Below are 17,644 nucleotides of genomic sequence, written 5' to 3'. Positions count from 1 at the left end.
CATGCTATTAATCACATTGTAAAATTTTTAGTTTATTTTTATTTGCTTTTGGAAACCTCATCCCACCTGTGGATGAGGTTTCCAAAAAAGTGCAAAGGCCACCTGGCCTTTTCGTCTGCCTGCCTACCGTTAGGTTGGACGGGCAGCGAAAAACGTAAGTTAATTGAGACTTTAATGGCTTTAACATGCCTTTTAATTGTCGGCAGGCAAGCTGCCAATGCCCGCGTGCACCCGCCAACCTAAATATCACGTGATTGCACGGTAACGTTGGGATGCTCGCCCGATGTCAATATGCTTCAGTTTACACTTGAGCGGGTCAAGCAATATGGCAGAGTATAGTGGGTTGCCTGCCATTATAGAATTCGTCTGATTTCCATCTCATTCATTTCAAAGGGATGTAAACTGTACGAGTTCTACAACAGGTAGGCGATTGGCTCCACCACATTCCAATTCAGGTGGTGAAGTTAAAAGTTACAAATCATGGTGTTACAAAGAGCCAATTTAGATATAAGCTGAAACAAGCTTCCTACAAGAGAAGTCTTGGGGCTTTTGGTGCTGATGTCAGGTTCTGCAAAAATGTTTAGGCCAATTCCCAATCAATTTTCATAATCAGGATGAAATTCGTATTTTAGTGAAAAATTCCTGTTTTGCTTCATAACTATTTATCCAATAATGAAGTAAAAAAAAACATAGCTTCAGTCATGCAATTTCACAGGTTGCAATTAGTTTGTAGTTTGTTAATTATGAAGAGAAACAAGTATTTTCCCATTTTTGTTCAGGTGGTTTTCATTCTTCAGAATTTTCCGACAAATCTATGCACTCCAGCCATTTTATTGAACATTTTTCAATTATCTCCTTTCATTATTATTCTCATGTCTTAACAGAAAAACATTGACAAGAGTTGATAACTTCCACAGACTGTAAACTGTAATATTCCTTGCTTAGTTGTGTGTCTGGTGACAGTATATTAAACATTAGAAGACAGCAATAAATGAAATTTATGATCTAAAGTTGGAATGTCTCACCTTAATGGCTTCCACCGAATCATATTTATCGAGTTTATTGACATGGTTTGTGATGCTAGTATTGAGGGGAACTGCAGAAATTGGATGGATGACAGTGGCATCATGTGACTGCCGTTGGTATCGCTGGCAGTAGGTATATACAAGTAATGTTAAAAGACAGCCTAAGATAGAGCAGCTCAATCCCACTGCAATCATGTGGAACGTGTTGAATTCTGCAAAGAATTTTAGAAACAGTGAAACAAACACTCATTGGGTAAGGTTGAACTTGTTCAAGAATTTTCTTGAAATGTAGGATTAGGGAATCAACACATACCACCACATCTTCTCTCTCCTGAGCTGGACTTGGCAATCTTCACTTCTAAGGGAATAAATTAAAATTAAATTGTTTAGATTAATAAAAATGCTCATTTAAAAAAGAAAATTTTTTGAAGCATTGTCAAGAAGCTCTCTCGATGGCCCAGTGTGTTTAGCAAATTGAACCATAGACCAGGAAGATTCAATCCCCAGCCAGTGTTCAGCCTTATGACCTCAACATTCTAAACTATGGAGTGGACTGTTTGTCAGGATCCCCACTCCTACTCGCTATCCAGTAACACCTCCTGGAAAGAAAGAACTTGACTTATATAGCGCTTTTTACAACGTCATGATGTCCCAAAATACTTTACAGTAAATGATGTACTTTTGAAGTATAGTCATGTTCTAATGTAGGGAAACATGGCAGCCAATTTGCACATAGCAAAATACCTCAACCATCAATGATATAATAACAACATTAATTTTGTTTTTAGTGATGTTGGTTAAGGAATAATTATTGGCCAAGACACTGGGAAAGCACACCCCCCCACCCCGCCCCCACAACCCCTGCTTTACTTCAAATACTGCAATGGGATCTTTTACATCTGTAGGTGTATAGATGTGGAGATTGGGAGAGAACAAGTTTGAGCTTGGTTGTGGTAGGCTGCTCAACTGCACAGTCTGTCAGCACAAGCTGAGAAGGTGTACACACATCAGCAATAGCCACTCGGACTTGATTTGCGAGTGCAGCATCGTATCCCAACAAGAAATGAACACATGTGGGAAGGGAGAAAATCAATGGGGTGAAGCTGCTGGGAAAATAAAATTTGCCAAGGAACCCAAAATTATGTAAACTTTAAATTTCATTTCCTATGGTTTTCATTTTTAATGCATATTTATTGATAATTTGTAATTTTTTAAAAATTGCATCAGAAAGACTAGCATAACTAATAATGTGTATATATTTATTTGCAGTACACGAGTGTTATGTGGCTGCATGAGATGTGATTTATTTTCAATTGTGCATTGATTTGCTGATGTGGTTAAATTACTTTTAATATCAAATAAAGAAAGTTAAGTACAGTGGAAGAATGAATTGACATTCAACAACTGAAGTAGAAAGATTATTGCTTATAATCAGGCTGCTTGAATCGGCATTTGTCAAGCTATGATCAATCTGAGCCAAGTAAGGGCATGCTTACACCAGGAATGTGCTTGTATCAGGTTTGAACAGATGTGGGTTCCACAGCAGTCACATGAGAGCTTTGATTTTCATGATCAGCAGCACTTCATGCAGTTAATTCCAGCGATTACAGAGATATCCCTGCCCTGCTAGTGGTCTTGTTTGAAACTGTGTAGAAAGCTTGCCAGATTTAACTGGAGATGATGTTATCGTATGTAGGCAATGGAGAATAACCGATTCACTGCTTGCTTCTATTTCCTAATCATTTTTGTGTGTAACTGCTTCTGTGTGGTTTTTTTCTCCCTCGTTCTTCCACTGCTTTTCTCCTCTGGATTTCAAACTAAATGTCATCCGCTAGCTTAGATGGAACACAAGCAGATTATCTATTCCCAGGTGTCTGCCTATGCTCTTTTTTGGAAGTATAAAACCCTCATGTTTTCCTTTTCAATCTTTCTCAGCCATACGTTTGTTCTAAGCATGAGTGTTGGTGGGCGATACCTGTGTTTGTGGAATGCTTCAGTTGAGTATACTTGCTCACAAAATAGCCAGTGAAGAACTACTTTCATCCTTATATCTGCACATACTGATATTTGTACGACAGAACTTATGTATGTCTGCAGGAAAATTACCCACACAACAAAATGTGTATTTATGCACACTGTATAGTAGTTCTGCTTGTAGTACACTACACAGATGAGCCTTTCCTAACTCTACTCTTTACTCATCTACAAGTCAGAGGCCTGGGAACAGCTTTAAATTTCTTCTCCTTTTCCCAGCACAGAGGGATCTGGGTGTTCTTGCACATGCAACACAAAAAGGTTAGCATGCAGGTGCAGCAAGTGATGAAGACGACAAATGGAATTTTGGCTTGTATTGCTAGGGGGTTGGAGCTTAAAAATAGGGAAGTCTTGTTGCAACTGAACGGGATTTTGGCAAGGCCGCACCTGGAGTACTGTGTACAGTTTTGGTCCCCATATTTAAGAAAGGATATACTGGCATTGGAGGCAGTTCAAAAGAGATTCACTAGGCTGATTCCTGGGATGAAAGGGTCGACTTATCAAGAACGGCTAAACAGGCTAGGCCTTTATTCATTAGAGTTTAGAAGAATGAGGGGTGATCTTATTGAAATGTACAAGATTCTGAGGGGGCTTGACAGGGTAGTTGTTGAGAAGATGTTTCCACTAGTGGGGGAGTCTCGAACTAGGGGACATAGTGACAGAATAAGGAGACACTCATTTAAAACTGAGATGTGAAGGAATTTCTTCTCTCAGAGGGTAGTGAATGTCTGGAATTCTCTACTCCAGAGAGTTGTGGAAGCTAGATTACTGGAAGTATTTAAAGAGGAGCTAGATAGAATTTTAAAATATCGGGGTGTTGAGCGCCAACAGGAGTTGGCACAGAAGAGGAGTTGAAGCCTGGGGCAGATCAGTCATGATCTTATTGAATGGTGGGCCAGGCCTGAGGGGTCGAATGGCCTATTCCTACTCCTATTTCTTATTTTCAAGTTGCCATTTCTCAACTTTTCTCCACAGCAGCATGGCTATAATTGGTAACTTAGCCGCATACTGATGGGGGATTGGTGGGAGTTTGGATACTGCTGTGCTCTATCCCAGTGCTGTTCTTTACCCAGATGTATTTAAATGCCAAATTTTATAAGAACTTCCATTTTTTAAAATTGTTCTCAGGGTGTGGGAAATGCTGCCAAGTGTGTCTTAACTGCCAAACTTAGTTGATTAAAGTAATGTTTCATTCTCAAGATGTGGGTGCCATTGGCAAGGCTGGCATTCAATGCCCTGAAAGATGATAGTGGACCCTCTCATTGAACACGTTATCATGGGAAGAATTTTCCGGTTGGCGAGCAGGGGCGGGGCCCACTCCCCGACACGTAAAATGTCGCGCGGTGACATCAGGTGGGCGTCCTGAAATCAGCCCGCGTCATTTAGATTTTCAGTTCAGCGGGCGCGCAACCGAGTTGGCAGCGCGCCCACCGAACTGTCAAAGGCCTATTAAGGCTTGTTGAAAACTAATTAAAACAGTTAAATGAGCCGCCTGTCCAACATTAAGGTTGACGGGCAGGTGAAGAGCCCAGGCGGCCTTCACATTTTCATCAAACCTCATCCACGGACGGGATGAGGTTTCAATGAAGTGTTTTAAAATTCAATAAAAATTATTCAAAAAATGCATTGACATGTCCCGGCTCATGTGACACTGTCACACGAGGGGACATGTTTTAAAAAATTTTTTTCTCCTTTATTTAAATTTTCAAATATCAAACTGATCTCCGAGGTACATCTGTGCCTCTTTTATCCTCTGCCATTTCCGTCAATTCCAGCATGATGTCACCACTAAACACATCTCACATCTCCCCCTCACCCCCTCACCCCCCGTTGGCATTCCGTAGGTTCCCTCCGGGACATATCTGACTTCACCCAAGAGAATGAGGTTGAAGGTATGGAACTCGGGGAGAGAGACCGCGAGGTTCTTGAGCAAATTGATATAGGGAATGACAAGGTATTGGAGGTGTTGGCAGGCTTAAAAGTGGACAAATCTCCAGGTCCGGATGATTTGTGTTCCAGACTGCTGAGGGAGGCAAGGGAGGAGGTTGCAGGGGCTCTGACCCAAATTTTTAATTCCTCTCTGGCCACGGGGGAGGTGCCAGAGGACTGGAGAACAGCTAATGTGGTTCCACTATTTAAGAAGGGTTGTAGAGGTAAGCCAGGGAACTACAGTGAGTCTCACGTCAGTGGTAGGGAAACTATTGGAGAAAATTCTGAAGGAGAGAATCTATCGCTACTTAGAGAGGCAAGGTTTGATCAGGAATAGTCAACATGGCTTTTTCAGAGGGAGGTCATGCCTAACAAATTTGATTGAACTTTTTGAGGAGGTGACCAGGTGTGTAGATGAGGGTAGTGCAATTGATGTAGTCTATATGGATTTCAGCAAAGCCTTTGACAAGGTCCCACATGGGAGACTTATAAAAAAGTCAAATGCACATGGGATACAGGGTAATTTGATAGAGTGGATTCAAAATTGGCTTAGTTGTGGGAGACAGGGGGTGATGACAGAAGGCTGCTTTAGTGACTGGAAGCCAGTGTCCAGTATCCACAGGTATCTGTGCTCGGTCCCCTATTATTTGTCATTTATATAAACGACATAGTGACTATGTGGGGGGTAGGATTAGATGACACATAGATTGGCCCGGTGGTTAACAGTGAGGTTGAGTGTCTAGGGCTACAGGAAGATGTAGACGGGATGGTCAAATGGGCAGGTGGAATTTAAGTGTGGAAAAGTGTGAGGTGATACACTTTGGAAGGAGTAATTTGACAAGGAAGTATTCAATGAATGGCATGACACTAGGAAGTTCTGAGGAACAAAGGGACCTTGGCGTGTGTGTCCATAGATCTCTGATGGCGGAGGGGCATGTTAGTGGGGTGGTGAAAAAGGTATATGGGACACTTGCCTTTATCAATCGAGGCATAGATTACAAAAGTAGGGAGGTCATGTTGGAGTTGTGTAGAACCTTGGTGAGGCCACAGCTGGAGTATTGTGTGCAGTTCTGGTCATCATATTATAGGAAGGATGTGATTGCACTGGAGGGGGTGCAGAGATGATTCACCAGGATATTGCCTGAGATGAAACATTTAAGTTATGAAGAGAGGTTGGATGGACTTGGGTTGTTTTCATTGGAGCAGAGAAGACTGAGGGGCGACCTGATCGAGGTGTACAAAGTTATGAGGGGCATGGACAGGGTGGATAGGGAGCAGCTGTTCCCCTTAGTTGAAGGGTCAGTCACAAGGGGACATAAGTTCAAGGTGAGGGGCAGGAGGTTTAGGGGGGGATGTGAGGAAAAACGTTTTTACCCAGAGGGTGGTGACGGTCTGGAATGCGCTGCCTGGGAAGTTAAGCTGACTGGCCTGTAGTTGCTTGACTTATCTTTACACCCTTTTTTGAACAAGGGTGTAACGTTTACAATTCTCCAGTCCCCCAGCATCAGCTCTGAATCTGAGGAAGACTGAAAAATTCTGACCAGTGCCTCCACAATTTCCCACATTTCCTTCAGTATCCTTGGATGCATCTCATCCAGTCCTGGTGTCTTATTAATAAAGTAGAAACAGCCTATCCAAAACCTGCTCTGTATCAATTTTAAACCCTTCAAGCATCTGAATTACCTCCTCTTTCACATGGCTTGGGTAACATCTTCTTTCTTGGTAAAGACAGATGCAAAGTATTCATTTAATACCTCAGCTGTGCCCTCTGCCTCCATGCGTAAATCCCCTTTTTGGTCCCTACTCTCCTTTACCACCCTTTTACTATTTATATGCCTATAAAAAACTTTGGGGTTCCCTTTTATGCCAGCTGCTAGCCTCTCTTCATACTCCCTCTTTGCTTCTCTTATTTGCTTTTTTTACATCCCCTCTGAACCTTCTATATTTAGCCTGGTTATCAATTGTGTTTTTTACCTGACATCTGCCATAAGCACACTTCTACTTCATCTTATTCTCCATCTCTTCTGTCATTCAGGGGGCTGTGGCTTTGTTTGCCCTACCTTTCCCTTTTGAGGTGATAAACCTTGACTGTACCCGAACTATCTCATCTTTGATGGTTGCCCATTATTTAGCTACCATTTGTCCTGCCAACATTTGACTCCAATTAATTTGTCCCAGATCCGTTCTTATCCCTTTGAAGTTGGCTTTCCTCCAGTTAATTATTCTTACTGTGGATTGTTCTTTGTCCTTTTCCATAGCCAACCTAAACCTTATGATATAATGGTCACTCTCCCTAAACGTTCTCCTATTGACATTTTAACCACTTGGCCCGCCTCATTCCCAAGAACCAGGTCTAGCAGTGCCTCCTTTCTCGTTGGACTGGTAACATACTGCTGTAGAAAACTTTCCTGAACACACTCTAGGAACTCTTGCCCCTCGCTGCCTTGGGGGGGCAGGACATACCCAAGGATGGTGATAGAGGGGCTTAGGACATTTGCTATAAGGTATGATTCAGTAAGTGTGGCTATAGCAGGCTGTTGTTTGACCAGTCTGTGAGGCAGCTCTCTCAATTTTGGCACAAGCTCCCACATGTTAGTAAGGTGGACTTTGTAGGGTTGGCTTGGCAAGGTGTGCAGTTGCTGTTTCTGGTGCCTATGCTGATGATGGGCTATTTGACTAGTTTTATTCTTATTTGGCTTTTGTGTCACGATTTGATGCAACTGAGTGATTTGCTAGGCTATTGCAGAGGGCAGTTAAGAGCCAATCACATAGTTGTGGATCTGGAATCACATGTAGGTCAGAGGGGAGAATGAAGACAGATTTCCGTCCCTAAAAGACCTTTATGTGTACCATTTACAAGGTGCACTTCAGCAACTTCGACGGCACCTTCCAAACTTGCGACTCTGTCACTTAGAAGGACAAGGGCAGCAGACACATAGGAACACCATGTAAATTCCTGCAAGTTCCCCTCCAAATCACACGCTATTCTGACCTTCATCATCACTGGGAGAAAAGTCTGGAATTCCCACCCTTACAGCACTATGATTGTACATAGACCACTTATACTGCAGCGGTTCAAAGCAGCAGCTAAGCACCACTTTCTCAAGGGCAATTCAGGACAGAGAAAAAATGCTAGTCTAACTAGCGATGCTCACAGGCCATGAATGAATAAAAAGAATCACCCATTCTCGCTCTTCCTGCACACACTCAAGCTTCAGGGTGAGCACCTTCAGAAAGATGCTATCCACAAACTCTCAGCTATGTAGATGCAACATGGTGACTCCAGTTGCTGCTCATGGTCTGAAACCAGAGCTCAAGCTCCTCCAGCTGATGCCATTTCTTGTATTTAGTTGTCCAGGGCAACTCCTGAAATTCTCACATGGCACAGGATGCGCATTCAATGGGGCTGAGATGCCCTGCCATGCTTTTATCCATTAGACCTTTTACTATATTTTTAAAAACTTATGACTTAAATAAACGCGATTAGCTATACACCCATAAGCTCCTTCCCTTGGCTGTCAATGTTTTATTTCATAGGTAGGTTAACTTAAATATTTTTGCTTAACTCTTACTTTACTTAAGAAGGCCCTCCATTATCTTTTCAGGGCAACTAGGAAAGGGCAATATATGCAGCCTTGTTTATGTTGCTACATACCAAGAAGAAACAAAATAATGCATTCATTTTACACAGCTAAATCTGAAAACAACAATGAGCTTTTTCTATTAGTTCACAGGATGTGGGCAGCACTGACATGACCAGCATTTATTCTCCATCCCTAATTGCTCTTGAGAAGGTGGTGCTGAGCCGTCTTCTTAAATGCAACTGAGTGGCGTGGTAGGCAACTTCAGAGGGCATTTAAAGGTCAACCATACTGCTGTGGGTCTGGAGTCACCTCTAGGCCACATCAGGTAAGGACGACAGATTTCCTTCTCTGAAGTACATTAGTGAACCAGATGGATTTTCACAACAATCCATTAGTTTCATGGTCACCATTACTGATAATAGCCTTTTACTCCAGATTTATTTAATTAATTGAATTTAAATTCACTTTAATGGGATTTGAACTCTAGTTTCATGATCATTAGTCCAGGCTTCTGAATTACTAATCCACTACTATAATCACTATGCCACAATAAAACTCAATCAGTAATGTTCGTCAAGTGAAAACTTCCTACTCTTCAAATTATGCTACTAAATCCAATTGGATAATTAAACTGGACTTCTATTCAACGTATTCTTTTTATGAACGATATCACTCCAACAATGCAACCAAGCCACAGTGTTAGCTAATATTATTAAAGTATTTTTCTGATTGTGTTGCCTAGCAGAAGTGTGCATTAGAAATTAGGGGCAATCAAACAATTTTCCAACCATTTAGTTAGGATATCATGTGCAAGTCAAACTCAAAAATTTGCACCAGCACACCAGCTTAGAATGCAAAATTACTCTTATGTGAAGTCAGGCAGTATGATTTGAGTCAAAATCCTTAAATCAGAAATCAAAGTCAAGTTTATAAGCATTTCATACCGAACACATAAAAAACATTTCTATTATAACCCTCTCTGTGCTTTGTAATTATTCAGATACTAATTTAATATGCATTCATTATACAGAGAATAGCCAAGTCTGACTGTATCAAAACATTATCATCACATCTATGACATTTGGATTGTAATGAATTTATAATGATTTATATTTAAACCTAAACCTCTTTGCATTGGGACTGATTGAGAATAATACACTAGGAATTGATAAAAATATTATACTTATGATGGAAATACTTTTACCTAGATTCCATTGTAGCTTTTACCTAACTTGTGCAAAAAAAGGCATCTTGGCAATTTTTGAGTCCTCTTGTATGTTATTGCCCAGTGTCTAAGATACATTAAAAATATTTAATATCATCACTGTGATATTCTTTATTCTTTAGGTTCCATGGAGAATGAAGCTCATGCAAGTTTTACAGGTGGCCACTGCAAGTAACTGTGACAAAAAATTGTAGGAAATCCTACAGAAACAGTGCAAATGACTATTTTTCTGGGATTACTGCTAAAGTTGTGGTAGGACACTTCGGAAACCACACCGAAATTCTACCTCTGTATATCATTAAAATGTGGTAAAAGTCACAGATTTTTACCCACTACCGTTCACCCATCAATTAGTTATTGCCTGTAATTTTTAATAATAACTAATTGTTGCTCTGTCATACTAAGAGCAGGCATTTTATTTTTGAATATTTTGTGTCTCTCTTCTTACACATTTACTTTTTTTATGTCTATTTCTGACTTTGAGTTTGGTGTGCTCCTTCTATCTCCCTTTCTAGTGGTATGCTTGTTATTCTTAGTCATTTGGTAGTGCAGAACTTGGGCATTGCTGAAAAAAAGAGACATGCTGTCAAAGCTTTTCATCTTGCACTCACCAGGACAGATTCACAAGAATATCAATTGTAAAGCAAACCACAATTTATCCAGCATGAGAAGAGAGCGCTGATTGGTTGGCAAGTGGATTCTGATTGGTAGAGGCATTGCCATGGGAGAAAGCACCAGGGAACAGTTAGCTGCCAAGCTTTTGTTTAAATTCAAACCAGGCAGATCGACTCTGATTAGGCAAGGCATTGCCCTAGGGAATGAATCTGGGAATGGCTGTCCCCCATGCTTTTGTTTACTTGAAGAAGGTGCAATGCATGGGCATGCTCCTTCTGTCTGAAAAGGACAGGGCCCTGTGTGTGAATATATGTTGCTTTTAGCATGCGTAAGTGAGCCACACTGCAAGCCCTACCGATAACCTCAAATTGGTTACCAGTGTAATTCTTAGCACAATCAGGATTGTTTAGCAAGTGCTACCCAATTATGGAATCACATCTAATGTTGGACACTATGTTCTGAGCTTTGCAAGCACAGACTGGTTGGGTACGGTCAGTACTTTGCCTGTTGCGAACAGCCAAAGGGGTATGTGTTGATATGATCCACCTGTCATTGGGACATACAGCCTACATATCTGGCATCATGCCGGCACTGAAATTCACATACCACATTTCTCATTTGTGTGATAGGCAGAATGTCTTTTTGGCTTGACGACAGCATCCGATTAGTGGCGAATATCACTTATGTCCCTACTGTAAAGTGATAGCAAGAAACTGCTAGCCTCACCTGTTGCTCAAATTTTTGAGACGCCTTACCCTTCCAATGTAATCTGAGGTAGACAGGGCACTTTTTAGGACTGAAAGTAGGAGCCTTAGGCCCATTCTTGAGTTTGCACAATATACAGCGAGCAATGATCTATCAGGGTAGCCATTATACCGCATGATGGATCTGATGCGCCCTATTTCAGCATCAAGTTTTCACGGTGAGCAAATAGTTCGGGGCATACTAACAAGGTTGCCGCTAAGGCCAATCTTATAGTGTGTGGAACTGTAGGAATCCCAACGTGTACACTGACCAATGAAGGTTGGCTTGAGGTAGACATTAGTGGAGAACCCCCTGGTAGATTTCTCAACTAGCATGTTGAGGGAAGGGAGCTCATTTGACTGCTCCATTTCAAAAGTGAATTTGAGTGCAGGATGGAGCCCATTAAGATGTGTAAGGAAATTCTTACATGCAGCTGCAGATTCTTAATTTTCAGACCATTTGAAAATCCAATCTAGACAAAATTGAATTCTGTGGAGTTAATTTTAACTTTGGACAATTGTGTTAAATGAGCAATTTTTAAATAGGCCACCCCTTATATGATCCACCTGGTTTTGCATTTCAATGGCTTCAGTGGAAAGGCAAATGGGGAGAGGTGTTTAACTGGTGGCCAATACAACATTGCCCATTTTATATATCAGCAGAAGTTAAAATTCTATCTGTGCCTCCAGGGTATTACTGGTCACTTTTATTTTGCTGCTTCTTTCAATATTTGGATAATGTTACAGGTTGGAGTTTCCCAAGTTATCATTGTAATCCCTTTAGAATAAATATGGCATGTTAAATTTCCAGTCCTTTATTGTCGATGATTTATCTGGCCAGTATTGAAGATTCTAAATGTTGCCATTTATGTTTGTATAATTGGGTCATGAAAGTTAAACAGTCTTTAGAATATTCGTTGTTGCACATTCTGAAATTATACATTGACTTCAATGTAAAGGAAAATTGAGTGGGGTATAATAGGGGGAGGGGCAGAGAAGGGAGGTCTGTTTTCAATCCTTGCCGAAGTTGAATTTAACTCCTCAAATTTTAAATAGTTCAGATAGATGCCATTATTCAATGTTAACAGAGAAGGCACACACATAATTATTTATGAGCTGTCTTTGCAGTAATTCTCTATCGATCCCATTCAACCAAGTGCTTACCAGGAATGAAATTGGAGTTGTAGATACAGGTTCGGCTCTCACTGCTGTTCTCAGAGCACTGGTAACCAACAGGAAATAAGATTTTACACTGGCGAATACGATGTTGTGAACCTGAGACCTCACACTCTGACCAGCCAGACCACTCTGACCAACTATCTGCAGAAGAAGAAAAAAAGTGGTAAGTATTCTCCCAGGACAAGCATGATGCCTTCAAATATTCAATAGTTAATCATCGTTTGATCATTGGAATTGTGAAATATTTGTCTTCAAGCATTTGCAGGTATCTCACCTTTTCACTATTAAAAACAGTAGGAAGAACGGGATGGCATAATACGCTTTCAGCTGTAAGGCTAGGGACTGTCATTCCTACAACACATCTCTGGCTGTGAATTTACTTCCCTAGTTTCGCTGTTTCTGTCAAATTGAACAGCTGTAAGTTTCCTCTCTTTGTTGCATAATTCCTAAATGAAATTCATTGGGAGGGATAGTCTGAATTAATTTCCTAGTGATCTGTTGGTCAATCTGAGAGCTATCAGGCTAAGCACTGCAATTGGAATGCTATCCTAAATTTTCCAATGGGCAGAATTTTCCATGCCCACTGGTGTTGGGTGTCATGCCGGGCAAGAGCGGCCAATTAGTTTGCAATCATCCATTCCGCCTGTCGCTGCACATCAAGAACTTCAGTGTAATACATCTGCATATCATTATAAGCCCAGCTCGCTGGAATCATCCCCCCACGCTGGATCATCCGGGCACGTCAGCATTATTGCACGCCTACGTGTTTCACAACAACATTTATAAGGTGTGCACCTGGTGTGCTGCACTTCAAAGTGAACGCGGAGGGGAGTGCACAGTAATGCTGCACAGCACTCTCCAGGGACATCAAGGTTAGTTGCCGCGCATTCAGGCAAGGGGACAGGCAAGTCGCATTTTCCCGGCTGGCTGACAGTGCAGTGCCGGGACAAGGGCTGCCCTATGGTTGAGATGAGTTTGGGAGGGGGGATGGGCAAGGGCTGCACTGCAGTAGAGGTGAGTTGATGAGGAGGGTAAGGGCTGCACTGCAGTTGAAGGTAGTGCACAAGCACATGCGGGGTGGGGTTGAGGAAAGCGGTTACACATTAGGGGAAACTTGTATAAAATGACCATTCCTCGCAGCTGAGACAGTTCAGGCACAGCCACATTGACATATATGAAGTCAGGCCTCTAGCTGATCTGCTACTCAGGCAACGCAGAGGCATCAAAATGCCAACAAGTGCTCCAGAGCTTTTCACCCCTCAAGCACAGACTGAAAACTTACAAGCATTTTAGTGGGCTGCAGAACAGTTGGACGACTGGGCACGTTGTACAATCTCCTTGCTAAAGCTGGCCATGGAGCAGTCACTGCTGGAGGTGCTCACAGCCCCTTGCATTGTCACCATCCCGGTTTGGACCAGTCTCCCCATGGTTCAAGCTAACAGTGCAGCCTTGAAGTGCAGGTTAGGAGAATGCCTGTGTCTGTGCTGAGAGCACAGCATGCAGCCCAGTGGGCAAACCTGCTGCCAATTGGTCAGGTGAACGGGGACGGAGGTTGGTGGGGTTTCGGGCAGCCATGCAGTGCACTAATCTCTGGCTGGTGGCCAGCACTCTCCAGGATGCGTTAAGTGGCCTTCAGACTTAACCTAGAGAGGCTCTTAATACACCCATGCTAACCCACATGTCTCTCGCTTTTATCCTGCAGGAGGAGCGCATCAGGAGCATGAAGCCTGGTGACCTAACTGTATGCCTCGTGGCTTACAGGGAATGGAGATGAAGGAGAAGAGAGCGATGGAGGACCCTAGCTGGACAGAGGAAGGAACAGCACCCTCAGGAAGGGGTGGCTGTGGCTCCCATGCATGCCGAAGAGCCAAAGTGAGCCGTTACTGGTTGTTGCCTAGCTAGACCCAGGTTCTATAGATGGCGCTTGTCTGAAGACTGTGCGTGTCCAGTGATCTGGTCGGTCACATCTGCCACCTGCTGCAGGATTTGGCGCCATGGGGACATGGAGGTCATCCACTGCCAGTGGCCGTGGCACTCAATTTTTACACCAGTGGCTCCTTTCAGGGCTCCACAGGTGACCTCTGTGGGATATCACAAGCCTCCACCCACAAATGCATCCATAAGATCACGGATGCCACCTTCAAAGGCACACAACTTTGTGCATTTCGCCTGGGATCAGGAAAGTCAGGAAGCAAGAGCACTGGGATTTGCCCAGATTTCAGGTTTTCTACAGATGCAGGGTGCCATCAACTGCACTCACATGGCGCTCAGATCTCTGTGGCAACAAGTGGTCGACAACATCAACTGCAAGGGCTTCCACTCACTCAAATATTCAGATGGTGTGCAACTACCACAATTTCATCCTGCAGGTCTGCACACGGCTCCCAGGGAGTGTCCACGACTCCTACATTCTCAGTTGGTCTCAGATGCCTGACACCTTCCAGGCTCCAGAGAAGCTGCAGGGATGGCTCCTCAGGGACCAGGGCTACCCACAGAGGACATGGTTGATGATGCCCGTGCAGAGGCCTCAGACTACAGCAGAGTGAAGGTATAACGAGCCTCATGCTGCAATTTACACCTTGGTGAAGCAAACCATTGGGATGCTGAAAATGTGGTTCCAGTGCCTGGTCCAGCCTGGTGGAACCCTGCAATACAGTCCACAGAGGGTATCACACATCATGGTCATCTGCTGCGTCCTTCACAACCTGGCGCTACAACAAGGAGAGAAGCTGGCTGAGGAGGAGATGGAGGAGCTGCATATCTCCTCCGATGAGAAGGGCATCAATGGGATTGAGGGTGAGGAAGTCTTCGAAGATGAAGATAACAGCGATGAGGCCATTGCACTGGCACTCGGGAGCCCCTCATAGCTGCTCGATTCATGGAGGAAGTTGACGACATGCTGTGAGGAGACACCATGGATCCTTATATTGCATCTGTGAACATTTGACTCCTGTCTGGCTGATGGCACCTCACCTGCGCTCTGTGAACAGGGTCATGTCGTGGAGATGCAATGGGGAAACTTTAACTTCTCTTGATCCTAGGGCATCTTTCGTGAGCTGAACCCTTCAGGACCACACTGTCACCAGACACAGATCTGATGAGATGGGGAAGCCAGCCATACCTCAAAGGTGCTGGGAGCACACAGAAAATGACAAATCTCTGTGTCGCCAGCCCAGGACATTCTGGCAGCAATACAAGCACATTGAGGTGCAGGGATGACTGACGTGTCCAGTGACAGTGAAGGCGCACCATCAGTGTGCTGGGAAGGTTGCACAAAGCACAGGGTAGGGACCATGGACTGAGACAACAGTCTTTACCTTGTGCAGGAACCAATGTTACACTTCAAATGGACACAAACTGCTCATCAGAACATGGAGCCATATGCAAGGATACGTCCTTGGGAGTTTATTTACAGCAGTGAACAGTGTGTACAAGTGATTAACACCCATGCCCAGGCTGTGCAACTAACTTTACTAACCATGTCTTGGTGTTCCCCCGACATCCACAGGGACTAATACACCCTGTCTATGATTGGCAGGCGTCCTCTGGAGGGCTGGGACCTGGAGGGCCCAGGCCTGCTTTTGGGGTCCTGCTGTGCGGCAGTGGCACTCTCCTGCGCCTGTGGATCTGGATTTGCTGGGGTCACAGGAAGAGGCAAATTTGAATGGGCCGGACACTCCCGGAGTCACCTGGGTGGGTGGCTCCAGGGTGTGCACCTGCTGATCCTCCTCCCTTTGGATGCCCAAGGGCCCCTGGCTGATTCCATGAGGAGATGGGGAAGCTGGCATGAGATCGAGCTGCCCTGCACCCCTCTTGCGTTGACATTGTCGGAGGCCAACTATGGCGTCAGCGATGGAGTTCAGCCACAAAGCAGTGCAGGACCGATGGCCTGGACCAAGGTCTCTATGGCAATCACCATCGTGCCAGTGTTGACCTCAGTGTGTTGGCATGCCAGCGCCATCACCTCAGAATGAAGGCGGACGAACTCTTCCACCATGAGAGTAAACTTGCAAGGAACATAAAAGCAGACTGTAAAGCTTCTATAAGTATGCAAGAAGAAAAAGATTAGTGAAGACAAATGTAGGACCCTTATATTCCGAAACAGGAGAACTTATAATAGAGAACCAAAGGTCTAGTGAGAAGGAGGAATTGAAGGAAATTAGTGTTACTAAAAAAACATTGCTTGAGAATTTATGGGACTGAAAGCCGATAAATCCCCAGGGCCTGATAATCTACATCTCAGGGTACTAAAGGAGGTAGCCACAGAAATAGTGGATACATTGGTTGTTACCTTCCAAAATTCTGTAGATTCTGGAATAGTCCCAGCAGATTAGAAGGTGGCAAATGTTACCCCACTATTTAAAAAAGGAGGGAGAAAACAGGGAATTACAGACCGGTTAGCCTAACATCAGTGGTAGGGGAAATGCTAGAGTCAATTATAAAGGATGTGATAACAGGACATTTAGAAAATATCAAAGGGATTAGACAAAGCCAAAATGATCATATTGAATGGTGGAGCAGGCTCAAAGGACCGAATGACCTACTCCTGCTTCTATTTTTCTATGTTTTCTATGTGCCTTGCAATCTGAGGAGTACAGTGGGCATCCCTTCCTGATGTTCTCGAACTTGCCTTTGCAGCTTCAGCAACTGAGGCATGACTGAGTCCAGAGGCTCGTCACCTGACTCAGACTCAGCAGATTTCTGGTCTCCAGCAGTCTTTGAGTGCAGAAAACCTGGGGAGTCCCTGCTGCTACCTGCTTTGAATCAGACAGTGCTATGTGCTCACCAGATTGTGACCACAAGGCTACTGTAAAGCTAGGTCCCACCGAGGTATGTGTCTCTGCGCTGGTGGAGGGTGGGTGAGTGCTGTGACGGGACTTCAATTAAGGTTTCAGCAGATTCCTCTTCTGAGGTGTCTTCGGGGCTCGAGTCGAGGAGCTGGGTTGTGGGCTTTCTTAGCTGTTTCAAAATTGTGCCTGTGAATGCTAGGAGAGATATTTAGTGCATGGCAGTGGCCTGTGAAACAGGACACATCACTCACAGCATAGTTGTCTGATGGATGTTGCATTGCTGGATCCTCCATTGGTTGAATACTGCCAACCTCACCGTCAGCACAGGAACTGACCAGACCCTGGATGGCTCTGTTTTCAAAGTCCATGAGGACCTTCATTTCAGGCATTCCTCCACCAGCCTGTGACCTCTCCCTTTTGTTGTGTGCCAGCTTGTCCTGCATGAATACAGATGGAGAGAGTGTAAGCAGGACGCCTGCTAAGCCACATGATAAGTATGCCTGGCACGTGTGAGTGGTGA

The 17,644-nt window shown here is 43.8% G+C and overlaps 1 protein-coding gene across 1 annotated transcript in view; it reads right to left on the bottom strand.

Moving 5' to 3' along the window:
• sema5a (sema domain, seven thrombospondin repeats (type 1 and type 1-like), transmembrane domain (TM) and short cytoplasmic domain, (semaphorin) 5A) overlaps positions 1-17,644 on the bottom strand; it is a 251,957-nt gene that overhangs the window by 7,262 nt on the left and 227,051 nt on the right. The window contains exons 19-21 of the mRNA XM_078538724.1: positions 12,320-12,475; positions 1,339-1,383; positions 1,026-1,237 (exon numbers count right to left, since the gene is read on the bottom strand). Coding sequence (XP_078394850.1) covers positions 1,026-1,237; positions 1,339-1,383; positions 12,320-12,475 — 413 coding nt within the window. The remainder of the gene's footprint in view (positions 1-1,025; positions 1,238-1,338; positions 1,384-12,319; positions 12,476-17,644) is intronic.

The sequence above is a fragment of the Cetorhinus maximus genome, chromosome 3 (assembly GCF_964194155.1).
Source record: "Cetorhinus maximus chromosome 3, sCetMax3.hap1.1, whole genome shotgun sequence".
In the NCBI taxonomy this organism is placed as follows: Eukaryota; Metazoa; Chordata; class Chondrichthyes; order Lamniformes; family Cetorhinidae; genus Cetorhinus; species Cetorhinus maximus.
This window is presented reverse-complemented; position numbering and strand designations above follow the sequence as displayed.